This window comes from Grammomys surdaster, unplaced genomic scaffold, assembly GCF_004785775.1.
Source record: "Grammomys surdaster isolate TR1022 unplaced genomic scaffold, NIH_TR_1.0 143, whole genome shotgun sequence".
NCBI classification, from domain to species: Eukaryota; Metazoa; Chordata; class Mammalia; order Rodentia; family Muridae; genus Grammomys; species Grammomys surdaster.
Genome location: NW_021604601.1, coordinates 9,101,479 through 9,115,187, shown reverse-complemented (window position 1 = coordinate 9,115,187; position 13,709 = coordinate 9,101,479). Strand labels below are relative to the sequence as shown.

The 13,709-nt window shown below is 45.0% G+C and overlaps 1 protein-coding gene across 1 annotated transcript in view; it reads right to left on the bottom strand.

Moving 5' to 3' along the window:
- Positions 1-13,709, bottom strand: part of Snx9 (sorting nexin 9) — a 76,818-nt gene that overhangs the window by 16,761 nt on the left and 46,348 nt on the right. Inside the window, exons 5-9 of the mRNA XM_028764350.1 lie at positions 12,276-12,444; positions 9,343-9,493; positions 6,984-7,068; positions 3,402-3,527; positions 3,182-3,299 (exon numbers count right to left, since the gene is read on the bottom strand). Of these exons, the coding sequence (XP_028620183.1) occupies positions 3,182-3,299; positions 3,402-3,527; positions 6,984-7,068; positions 9,343-9,493; positions 12,276-12,444 (649 nt within the window). The remainder of the gene's footprint in view (positions 1-3,181; positions 3,300-3,401; positions 3,528-6,983; positions 7,069-9,342; positions 9,494-12,275; positions 12,445-13,709) is intronic.

The following is a 13,709-nucleotide window of genomic DNA, read 5'->3' as shown; positions in this document are numbered from 1 at the left end:
AAATTAAACACCCGCTGCAGACACTCGTGGTCGACACTGAGACCCTAGCTTGTGGGAATGGGGGTGGAGTGGATTCCTGGAGGTGTCCCTGGAAAACATCCCTGACTCCCTTCTCCACTTTTTGCTCTACCATGCGCAGGCATGGAGAAGCCTCTGACATGTGAGCCCAAAGCATCATTCCTTGTTTAATTAAACTGTTCCTTTCAGGTGTTTGTCACCATAAGAGATAGGCTAAGCAAGACAAGGGATTTCCTAAAATTAAACGCTTTTTCTACACATTGTTAAGAGAACAAAGAGGCAAGCTATAGTTGGGGCAAGCACTGCACATCACACATCTGATAGAGAACTGTTTCTACAACATAAAGAACAAATTCAACAATAAAAAATAGACTAACAAATTCTATTTTAAAAAAGAACCAGTTTTGAACAGACACTTTACCAAAAAAGACATATGGGCAGACATAAGGTATGAAAAGATTCTCTATACAACCCATCAGTAAGGAAAGACAACAAAACCAGAATACCACATGCTTATAGGACTGGTCAAGCAGAATCAATGAAAAATGGATATTACCAAGTGTGGGTGAAGATGTGGAAACATGGATTTTCATATATCGCTGATATGACTCCAGAACTGCACAGCCAGTCTGAGAGACTCCTAAAACAATGCAAACCAACTGATCTATTTGTTCTACTGCTGGGAATTTACGGAGGAAAATGTGTTCATGTTGATATAAAAACCTGATTGCTCGGCGGCATGGCGTATGTGCCTGTAATTGCAGCACTCAGGGGCTTCGGCAAGAGCAGTGATGCCTGAGGCCAGCCTGGGCTACGTAATGAGTCCCAAGTTAGCCTGTGAGCCTGTCTCAAAAACAAATAAAACTAAGAACAAACTATCTAAACAGGCAATGCTAGCAGCTTCACTTGTAACTGCCTGGAACTAGAGGTTCAAATGTCTTTCAATGAATGGAAGGATGAAGAATTACTGTGTATCTGCACACTCTAGTAACAGCAATAAAGAAAAAGTATTGATATAACAAATGGAGTGAATCTCAACGGCACTGTTTCCATTCATGATGTATTCCAGAAAAGAGAAATACAGCAACAAAGAACAGACGCTGCCAAGGACAGGACCAGAGGAAGGAGCTGAAACAGAACGATAAGCACCATGACATTTAAGAGGTTACAGAACCACCCTGTGCTGCAAGACAAGTATGTCACAGGACTATAATAGTAGTTACCAAGATCTGTAGAACCCCACACCAAAGAATACATTTTTTTTGTTTGTTTGTTTTTCGAGACAGGGTTTCTCTGTGTAGTTCTGGCTGTCCTGGAACTCACTCTGTAGACCAGGCTGGCCTCAAACTCAAAAATCCGCCTGCCTCTGCCTCCCAAGTGCTGGGATTAAAGGCGTGTGCCACCGCTGCCAAGCCAAAGAATACACTTACTGCATACAATTTAAAAGTAAATTTTCAGAAAATGTAGCCTCAACTTTCCTTCAGAAGAGTACATAGGAGTAAATCTTCCAGTAAGAGAGAGCCATCTACCGGCGGTATGCTACAACAAGTGGCAGTGAACACATGGGTCCCACACAAAGCCTCTATATAAAAGCACTGCCAGCTGCACACTTAGGAGCACAGAGCAAGTACTCCATACAATAAAGGATGTGGAACCCAGTCTCAGCCTTGAGAAAGATGGCAGCCTTCATCACAGAAGGGACCTGGTAGATGTATGTACCTGGGACACACTGAACTTCCTCTGGAGCAAAAAAAATCAGTACCTGAGTTTATTACTTAGTCAATAAGTGAAAGTTGATCATTTTTATTTAGCAATCCTCCTTGTAGAAATCTTTGAGACCCAACTGGCTTAACTATGACTTTGCATAGTATTTTATGCTTACTAGGTTAAACCAGGATCCAGAGACTTGTAAGCAAGAGAATGGAAGGGACTTATGTTTATCTATTTTTCCCAAACCTTACCTAAGCTTTCACTAAGTGTGAGAAAATATTATTTGGAAACCCCAAAATACAACCTGGTTGACCCTCACAAATAACAAACAAAATGTACAAACAGGATGTCATCTATGAACTCCTAGGACGAGCATCGTGACAATGTCTCCCGCACTTCCTCTTGCTTTTGTCTAGGAGTGCAGCGAGGGTAGTCTAAACACAGTGCTGATGCTGTGGGTGCCACAGGCAGGAGACACAGGGACATAACGCTGTCCTGTGCCTCTCAATGTCCTCGGCACACCTCCAGAGAGTAGTCAAAGCCCCACTTTCTTCAGACTGAGGCTGCTGCTTGCTGTGCTGTGCCATGCCTTGGCTGCATGCCTGAGCCTCCTCTGCGCCCTTTTAAAAACACTTAATGTGGAGGTCCTGTAAACTCTGGAAATATTGCCGTGTGTTTTAAATCAATACTAAATTCCTTGGCTGAAAACCTTGGCCTATTCATTTATAGACAATGAAGCACATGTTACTTCAATCTAGTACATAAAAGTAGAGTATAAAATTCAAGGACACAGTATAAAATTTAAAACACAAAAGAAGTGGAAAAAAATGTAGAGTTTAAAAAATAAAGCAAAAAGGGTGGCTAGCAGGAAGGAGCATGATCTAAACCAGAGGTACAGTGGTCTGAGGGGTGTTGACCCTCTGAGTGCCACGGCTACGGCAGCCATGCACCTGCACCTCCACTCTGCACCTGCACTCTCCACTGCCTGGCACCAGCCCTATGGAAACACTGCAGCATCACTCAGAGGACCGCTGGGATGATGTACTATGAGACACTGGAGCATCACTCAGAGGACCGCTGGGAGGAATCTATCTACACACACACACACCCCAGCGCAGTGCGGCAGAGTCTGTCTCTTGTTTGGGTCTGAAGCTTTTGTTTTCGTTTTAGGTTGTTCAGATAACTTCTGTTTTCTAAGGTTCCATTTTTCACACTTAAAAAGGTACATCTGGTAGAAGGAAACAAAAACAAGGACTTTTCTAGAATTCAAGGTGTACATGCAGCTCTCTGAGAGCAAAGTTTGCCTTAAGTTTCTATTAGATGTTCAGGTAACTTCCACACTCATGTACAGTCTCTTCACAGTGTCGGTAGTCACCACTCACACCTGCCTATCAGCAGGGTGACCTGCCTCTAGCTCGATACAGTCACACTGAACGGTACTGCTCAAACTCACCTGTGACCTGCTTGTCTGGGAGAGAAGGGATCGGAATGGCGGACCCAAACTTAACCAGGAGACGCTCATATAACCAGTCAAAGTGCTTATATCTGTGGTTTACAGATCGGTTAGTGTTCTACAAAATAAGGGAAAGAGGCAACAGCATTACTAATGCCAAGGTCTGAAACGGAAGAAAAGGCAAGCCGCAGCCAGCTTTGTGTTGAGAGCAGGTACTCACAGTAGGCGTTAGCTGATACTCAATGTAGCTCTTCAGACCGTACATTTTGGAACCTTTCCGAGGATCAGCTACCACACAGTCAAACGTAGAGGTAGGATAAACCCACATAGGGCCATAATCTCCAACCTAAGCAATGAGGCAGGACAAGTTAATTCTGTAACTTGGGAGAACAGTAACACAGCTACAACAGCAGCGATGAGTTCTGCTCAGAACTGACAGTCCTAGGACAGCCACTCTCGCTCCTACGGAAGAACTGGCAGTCCTAGGACAGTCACTCTCGTTCCTATGGAAGAACTGGCAGTCCTTATGGCTGCCATTCTCAACTCCTACTGGAGAAGGAAGAAGGGGTCTGTAGTCCCAGCACACATCACATCTGAAAACCACAGTTGTCGAGATGAACCCATCCCTTCCATGCAGACATCTTGCTCATGAAGAGAACTGGGCCACACCTAGAGAGCTGGAGTATAGAAGCTCTCCCTGTACAATTTAAAGTTAAAAAAAAAAAACCTTTAACATTGACTTTTTTATGAAAACAAAAATTTACATGTCAGGGTTTGTTAGTGATGTCATATACTCAGGTTTTGTACACACTTTCCTCTGGTTTGTAACTTAGTACAGGGCTAACTGGTGAAACAATTTTCAAATACGTAACTGGTCTATGTAAGATGCTTGGAGCAACTTGAGATTGGCCACAGCCTGACAGCCATTATTTCAGCCATGGTGTGTTAGGGTGTTCTGTTCCTCAAAGTCAAGACCCAGAGATGGGTGTGGTGGTACACGCCTGCAATCTCAGCACTTGGGAGGCGGAGGAACGGGAATCATTTAGTTAGACAGCTACACAGTAGCCCTGTCACAACCAAAACAAAACAACAGACAAAATAAAATCCAAAAAAGGGAAGCAAGGCCCAGGCTAACTACTTTCCCCTGGGACTCCTGTGCTAGTGTAGAAACACAGTAACCAGCTTGCTGCTGTCTCCAAGCAGGGAGTCGGGACTCCAGGACTCCAGGACTCCTAGGCAATGCTTGCCAGACTCTCCCTACCCCCCAGGACCCCGTACGTTGTCCACCTACGACAGAGGTACAGGTTCAAAAGGTCTGGAGAGGTTTCTCAAACTTGTACTATCCCAGGGGTTTGCCTGGGGTGGGGTGAAGAAGGGGATATTATCTGAATTCCACACAGGGTATAGAGAACTGGCATGTTAGTCTTGAGCTCTGATCATCTCTGCTACCCCAAATCCAGTTGCTTTCATCCTGTTTAAAATTGCAACCAAGGCTAGAGAGGATATGGAGCTCCATGGATCCCAAGGCTAACACCTGGGCTCATAGCAATCCTGCCTGCAAAGTTTTGAGTTGGTTCTGGTCCATCAATTCCCAAATGGACAGAAAGGGTTACAGATCTGAAAGCTCCAAATTAAAGGCAGTGGACCTTACAAAGAACATACAAGGAGAGATGGATATGGTGGTCCATGCCTGTAATCCTAGAACACGGAAAGTGAACAGAGGAGGGTGAGCTCAAGGCACTATCTCAGCTACACTGAGACCCTGTCTCAAAACAAAAATAAAAGCAAAAACCTCTCAAAACTAATCAAAGAAAATAAACAGCACAAGTCCTTACTGCCTTAAGAACATCTTGTCTTCCTGGACTAGAACAGAAAAATAAAGTGAACTTTGTAATTTGGGGATAAGGTAAAACACTAACATATTGTCTCCAAATCCAACAGTGTGTCTAGCAAAGAGACTCATACTCATAAAGCAGGGCATCTGTTGCTTTCGTTGTCTCTGACAGTCAACTATGCCGTCCTTGCTAGCCCAGAGCTCACTACACAGGCCTTAAACTTGCAGTAGTCCCTGTGCCTCTGTCTCCTGAGAGCCAAGATTGCAGGCAAGCGCCACCGTGGCCAGCACCACCATGGCCATCTCTAAAACAGGTTTTAATCTTGCACTGAGGGAAAGCATGGTGAGAAGTAAAGAGAACATGGGGAAAAGATGGGGCTGAGGAGAGACCTATGCAAGATGAGACCGGCTCAGCAAACAAGGTTAGCACACGCCAGGGGGCAGGAAGAACGCCATCTCTCATTCTGTGCGGAGGAGGAAAACACAGGATGGGATCACTAAGTCAGGAGGTGGCTGATGACTGCAGATGGTTACTATGGAACCAAAGAGGTCTCTAAGAACACACAATTAAGCTGCCTCAGGGGCCATGTCCAAGAAGCTCTGCTGAGCTTCTTCAGTAAGGTACCAGCGGGCCTATCTTAGCAGTAATCCTCTGTGAAGAGGACAAAGGGCCTGGATCCCCAATGTTACCAGACCTTATGTTATCAGTGAGTAATGCTAGTTTTCAGCCTAAGCACAAACTGGGTTTCTGTCTCTTTTCCCCGCCTCCTGAAGACTCAATGGCTTTCCTCTTTCTTTTGCTATGTGAGAGGCTGCATCAGTAGCCTGCCCATAGGTTCATGGGTCTACCACTCCCAAAACTCATGGACAGCGTTCTGTTCTATCATAGTCACAACTGTGACAAATTCCACACTAAAGATGAGGGGCAGGCCTCCACTCTTAGCCTACAGAGCTTTAGATTTAATGAGAAGACTTGTGATGTATGTGTTTGGTTTTTTTCCCAGCCTGGCATAAAGATTCAAATCTTCTTAACTATTCAGAAGATAATCATCACAGGTGTGCTTTGGAAGGACAAGTGGTACAAGGGGCTTTGGATGCTGCACTTCTATTTGGAGATTCCTAGTGTCTGAAACTTTTTACAGATGAGAGAAAGTAATTAAAGGATCCATTATCATCCCTGGTATTTTATCATGCATCCCTGAGGCCAGAGATTACAGCAGAAGGCTGGTGGTTCCTTCTGCTCATCTGCAACCATGGTGATACTACATCCAAGGCTTCCCTCAGCTACAGTTGAGTCAACAAGGTTGCAAAATAGTCACAGCTCTTCCCCCCACCCCTGGCCCCTAGAATTTCACGTGGGAATTCACTAGGTATTGCCTAGATAAAAACCATATTAACCATCTGAGTACTGGATGAAACCACAGAGCCTCTGCCATATTATATAACAATCACCTTACCAAGACAGATTAAATTGTTAATGGTGCCATTAACTCCCAGCTTCATTTGCTAGCCCCTTATCTTGAGCTGACAGCCGGTTTACTGGAGAAATTCTATTACCGGCATACTGGAAAAGCACCTTATTCTAATTCTGTGCTTCTACTTTCATCAGGGTAGAAACCTAAATATCTGAGCTGAGCCTACTGGCTGAATAAATAAGGCTGGCATGGAAACAGAACATAAAATGTGCCCTATGTCTTAGAGTCTCTGACATTTTGGAAAAGAAAATGTACTGAAATGTACGTGTGATGGTTCAACATTAATAGTTGAAAGATAAAAACGGGGAAAACGGAGAAGCAGTAACATTATTGATCTATGCTGATTATCTTTAGTACTCCTAAGACACGTTATCAACTATCTGGGACAGTACAAGTGTGCTTCAAAACACTTCCAGAAAGACTACTGTTCTTAGCGTAGGTATAAAAACTTTAATTAGAGATAAAGGAAACAGACGAGAATGAACACACTTACAATGATGGGGATTTTCTCTTTGGGTTTTGCTAGCTGCTTGGCCAACAAGTACTGCTCCATGCCAGGTTTTGCAAATCCAGGAAATCTGTTCAAGAAGAAAGTCTTGTGAGACTTTGTCCATCTTCATTAAAATTCAATTCTCACCATGTGACTTTAACATGCCAGTTTTAACCCTGTTGTGTCTTTCAGATGGAAAGGTGAAACCAAAGTAATTAGATGGCCTGCTGGCCAGTTAGCCACTCAGTAAAGCTTGAGCCTATGGTTCCAGCAGGTGTGCTGCCCACAGGTTCTCTACCTGCTTAACCACTGACAGAGTAAAGGGCAGAGATGAAGAAAGTTCTCTATCCCCCAAGAAGCAGCATGGCAATCTGAGTTGGCTACTTATAACAATGGCCACTGGCTAACTTCTTCACACCTAAGCACAGTAATATATTAATTTTTGAGCATTATCAAGATGTGTTCTCACAATGCTCCAGGATATTTTAATTTCCAATTTCCCTTTCTGGCACAAGGCTTATGTTTATAGCTAACACATAAAATAAATTGTTGAGTACTTCAAAATACTACGTAAGGCTTTAAGTTCTTTCCCTGAGAGAGACAGAAGTCTTGGAGACACAGGTTTAAATGAGCCTGGACTAATATATTTTCAAATGGCAATGATACTTTAGAGCACAAAGAATCTCTAACTAAACCCAACCTTTTTTGCTTCAGAGATGAGAGATCTGGGTTGAAACAAGTCATCAAACTCAGAACAAACCCAGGGAGCAAAGTGGGGAGCAAGTGCAGAGCAGAGGGAGGGGCGTGGGGCTCCTGAGCTGGAGCAGAGGGAGGAGTGTGGGGCTCCTGAGCTGGAGCAGAGGGAGGGGTGTGGGGCTCCTGAGCTGGAGCAGAGGGAGGGGCGTGGGGCTCCTGAGCTGGAGCAGAGGGAGGGGTGTGGGGCTCCTGAGCTGGAGCAGAGGGAGGGGTGTGGGGCTCCTGAGCTGGAGCAGAGGGAGGGGTGTGGGGCTCCTGAGCTGGAACAGAGGGAGGGGTGTGGGGCTCCTGAGCTGGCTCCTTTGTTTTGGTGTCTACTTTTCAGAGGACCCAGAGACAAAGGTAGGAGGTAAGAGGGCTCTAAACCCAGTTTACACTTAGGCTGGAAGAACAGCTGAGAGCAAGCCCATCACAGCCAGTCTTCCTGAGTCTAATGATGGCCGTGGACGGCCATGACTAGAGTTATTATGCCCAGAACTGAGCACAGACACCGTAAAGCAGGAAACTGGAGAGGCAAATGCATGTGGTCTGCGAGCTCATTTAGCCTGTGTTATGTAAACAGACTATGGAGACCTTGCAGGCCTCAAGACCTTGATCCTAATCTCCAGAGATATGCTAAACACAAGGCTTTCCAGAAAAACAAGTCAGACACAAATTAACATTCTTTGAATCCTCTGTGAATTGCAGACCTAGCCTACAGGGACAAAGTATTGACAGTTTAGGATACACTTCCTTAGTATGACTGCTGGGAGAACTTACTAATGTCATTCCTTATGCACTTTCTCCAACCTCCAAACCCCTCAGCAGTGCTTCCTTATCCACAAGCAGTGAATCTCCACATTCCACAAAAGTACTTCTCTTCAACTAAGAGAACTTTAAGTAAGTAAAAACACACACTAGAAACCCATTCCACAGAGTCTGGGACCTTGTGCTCTGGGTCCTGAGAGCCTGGACCCTGACTGGCTCAGCAACCATCAGTGCTAATGTGAGCACTGTATCCACCCTAGGCTCCAGCTTTCCTTTCAGTAAACAGGAACGTCATATTCTACCAAGGGGTCTGAGGGTGCCCATGAGCTACTTTGCACAATTCCTGGCACACAGGAAGTGATTAATAAAACAGCTAAACATTGAGAGAACTGTTATTTTTTAGCTTTCCATAGCTAAAAATATTTCTTAATAACAATTATTTTTTATTGGTGAAATATTAATATATCATGGCGCTTATAAGTAAAGCAATAAAAAGTATTTTGAAGGGTGTTTTGGAGGCCCAAGCTAGCCTCAAACTTGTTACATACAGCCGAGGATTGTGGGCATTGCAGGTGTGTCCTGCTGTGCTTGGCTTGAAGACTTTTTAACTAAATAAACGCTTCACTCATTAACCCTGCAAAACTAATGAAATCGGCTTCTAATCTAAGACTAAAGGCCAAACAAGACTCAAAATTTAGTAGATTACTAGTAGTAGAATAGAAAAGAGTCAAACTTCTCTTATATTACAGAGAGACAGAGACAGAGAGAGCGCAAATGTGCGCGCACACACACACACGCTCACACACGCTCACACACACATGCACGCTTATCTGCATCCTTGGCTCCCCTTTACACTTACTTGTTGAGGGGCAGCTTCATGGAAGAGGCGCCTGCACGACTGTTTCCCCGCTGGATGCCTCCTGCTTCAGCTGGTTCTGAATCCTTAAAGTAAGGTGAGGAGGACTTGGGGTCGTCCCAATCTTCGTCCCATTCATCATCATCACCAGTTGCTACAGGGAGGGAAAACAAGAACGAAACATAGGTGGGAAGCCTGACTCTGAGTGCCGACTGCTCGACTGCTCAAGATAGCTAGTGTGGGAGATGGGAACAGAGCACAGCCTGGACCTCACGTGGATCTGAAGAGCACAGGCTTTGCAGTCAGCCTTAAGCCTTGACCTCTGAATTCTGTCCTTTTTTCTGAATGCAAAGGACACATCAGAAATAGGTTAAATAAAGCAGTTAGGGTAACAAAATCTTGACAAGTGCCTCAGGTGACACAATAGACAGTATCTTCAGTCAGTGGCATTGGGAAAACTGTATCTACTCACAATAATAAAATCAGACCCCTACCTTATATCATATATAAAAGTCAACAGAAAATCAGTTACTTAAACATTAAGATCCCAAACCATAAAACTCCCAGAGGACAATGGAGACAAATCCGCTGACACATCCTCAGCACTATGCTTAGGTGTCACCAGAGTCGGGGAACTAAAGCAAAGGTAACAGATAGGGCCACATCAAGCAACAGGCTTCTGCACAGCACAGGAAGCAGCACTGGACTGGTAATCAGGTGCTATGGATAGACCAGAGTACTTGGTATGTGATAACGGGTGAGTATTTCCAAATATACAGGGAACTCTTAGATCAATAGTGAGGGGATGGAGACATGGCTTAGCAGTTACAGCACTGGCTGCTCCCAGCATACAAATAGTGGTTAACAGCAGTCAGTAACTCGGCTCCAGAGGATCCAATGTCTTCCCCTGGCCTCTCAGAGCATTGCACACTCACAGTGTACAGACATGCATGCAGGCAAAACATTCATACATAAACCAAAAGTAGATAAAAATCTAAAAGCAACCTACCCCTAACAATTCAATAGTGAAAAAATAAAAAACCATGGACCTTCTTACTCAGGCTTTTCTTCCTGTAGTTTCATTCTCTATGGGCAACTATGGCCTGGGACAACAGCAGGGATGTGGATGGGGTGGGGAGGGGATGCAGGGATGTGGATGGGAGGGTAAACAGTGCAACTTTCAGGAACAAGTCATGAGCTCTTATGCACAGCTTGGGGTAATTGTCAGTGTTAGTATTATATACTGGAAGACAGCATATATATGTACACATGTATGCACACACATTATGTGTGAGGTGATGGCTATGTTAATTTCAAATTGCAGTAATCACTGCCTTATACAAATCAAAATATCAAAATATGCTGTATAAGCTTAAAGAGTGTGCGTGTGCGTGTGTGTGTGTGTGTGTGTGTGTGTGTGTATGTGTATCTGTGTGTGTAGTTCTGGCTGTCCTGTAATTCACTTTTATAGACCAGAATGGCCTCAACTAACAGATATCCACTGGGCTCTGCCTTCCAAATTCTGGGATTAAAGGTGTGCACTACCATAGCTGCCATTAAATATAGAAAAAAATTTAAAACACTGTTTTTTTTTCTCTGAGTAACTTCTAATTAATGCAGACTACAGCAGTGTGGACTGGTACCCAAGAGAAGCTTTGACAGAAGCAAATTTAATCTTACAAACTTACAAATAAGAAACAAACAAATGAAAACCATCTTAATTCAAAGACCTTAAGGAGAAAAGGATAATATCTCTAAAAACGAGAGTCTAACACAGAGACAGACATGGCGGAAGAGCAGCAAGCGTCCTTGGCTGTCAGGCTCTGTCGTGTCACACAGTCGAGAGGTACGTGCCACAGCAAAAGGGACAAGTCAGAGACAATGAGAACAGAGCAGCCCTGGACCTTCTTAGCTCCAGCGCTGACACCCTTTCTGTGGGCGGGGTGGGATTTGTACCATGTATGTGCATGTGCACATGTGTGTAGTGCTGGCGTGTAAGCACATGGAAACTGGGGGCAGCCTTGGATACTGTTCCTCAACAAGGCCATCCAAATCTTCTCATTTACATTTTACGTTTGTGTTTCTGTGACCACGTGCATGCAGTGACCACGGAGCCCAGCACTGTATCCCTTGGAACTGAAGTTAGAGAAATTGTTAGCCACTGTGTGCATCCTGGAGAATGAAGCCTGGTCCTCTCTGTAAGAGCAACAAGTGCTTTCAACCACTGAACCATCTCTCCACGCCTGGCCACCTTTTTGGGGTTACAGATAGCCTTCTAAATCACTGAGCTGCTTCTCTTTCAGTAAATCTCTCCTGTGCTTAGAATGGACAGTCAGGAGTTGTACACAGAGCCTCCCGACCCAGGCCTCATGGCTGACATTTCCTTCATGACAGAAGTGTCTTCCATTCCAGAGAAGACTTCAAAATTGAACCTCACCACTAGGAAAAAAAAAAAAAAATAAGCCACGAAGGACTGAAACTGAGAGTCTTCATTTCCATCTCATCCTCTGTGAACAGGAGAAGGGCTGGAGATGTAGCAAACAGTCAACCATGTCAAGGGGACCAATCTCCAGAAACCTCTCTGGGCTGCAGGGTTCTAACAGTGGCTCTTTGTTGGTGAGCATGTGCAGATGCTGGCGGTAATGACCCCTGGTCAGCCTGGACACCACCAGGTACGGCAGCAGAGGGCCTGGAAGCGCCACACCTCACCCATGTACCTCCTCATCTGAATTAATGCTTGTTGTATTCTTTGATTTACTCTTAGCAATAAACTGGCATCAGGAAGTCAAGTGAGTTCCTGAGTTTCCTGGGAGGTGCCACTGTTCCAAGGAGAGGGTGTCAGTACTGAATGAGAGTCACTGTGCTGTGCTGACTTAGAGGAAAGCAACATCAGCCTCCTCCTCCTGCCTGTCACTCAGGCAGAAGTGTCCTCTCACCTGGTCCTTGATAGGCCTGCGGGTGGCCGAAGCCCGTGTCCCAGTTGTTGGCACTGCTGTTCCTCTGGGCACCAGTCCCATCTGTCCTAGTGCCCCAGGCATCGGAGCTGTCCCAGTTCCCAGGTTTGGGGGCATTCCAGGCTGACCAGGGGTCATTTCCACCACCAACCTGTGTGGGAAGAGAAAAGAAGGAGGTTTTTTTTTTTTTTTTTTTTTGACTTCTAGAGACTGTGACTCCTTCAGCTATGGGCTGACAGGAGAACTAAGAGTAACACAAGTGCTGGTACAGTCTCTGGACACGGACTGACGTCTCCATGCCCTAACTCGGGGAAAACACAAGAGCACATGATTCGAGCACTGGCTGGCTCCACGAGCAAGCTTCCTGTGTCACCTGGAATGCCACTCTGCAAGCTACTGCCGAGGCCCTTACCACTGACCTAACTGCTCTAAAGTCGGGACTTCTGAGTAGGTCTTAATTATTCCCATTTACAAAAAAGTAAGACAGTAAAAGGAAAAAAAATCACGTGGAGCAAAAGGCAAAGGAGCTGACCAGGCCTGCGGCTTTAGAACATCCACCTGGGTGTATGGCCAACACTCTCTCTCCTGTTCTGTGACTCACGGGTAATGCCTGACCTCTTTAGCTAACCTCTACCCTAACTGAACGTAAGCACTGCTCGGCACCCAGGAGCAATATACTCAACATGTCTGTATAAAGAATAAATCCAAGTTTGTCTTTCCAGCCTTGCTCCTGGAATGACAACTCCGGGACTAATTATCTATTAACAAATGCCTGGGCCATGAGCTTTGCTTGTTCTCGGATGTGCTTTAACTTATCTCTCTACCTGAGGTCAGCTACGTGCCTGCTTTCCCCTCCTTGTCTCCTCAGCATTCCTGGGGTGAGTCTCCCGAGTTCAGCTTTTTCCTCAGTGTCTTCCTCAACGTCTCCCCTTTATTCTACCCTGAGTTCGATTACCTGCTGCTGTATATCTGTCTCCTCCTCAGAGTTGCTACTCAAATCTCTCCTCATTCTATCCAGAGTTCCTCTACTACCACGTTCCGTCCTTTTCCTCAGCATTCCCAGGCGCCTCTCTCCTTGATTCTAACCTGAATCTATGTACCTCCTGGTTAGTTACCTCTCCTTCAGTCCCGGACTCCTTCCTCAGCATACGGCTCTCAAATCTCCCCTGCCTCTCACTATTTCCCAGAAACTTCTCTATCCTTGCTAGATGTCCCACCTTCTACTTCCTCTGTACACTGGCCATAAGCTTTCTTTATTAACAGGTGATACTTATAAGAGATTCTCTCTACAATCTGCCTGTCTGAAACTTTGTTATCTAAACTCTATCAAAGCCTCCTAAGACACAGAGAAATATATATATATATAAATACACACACACACACACACACACACACACACACACACACACACACACA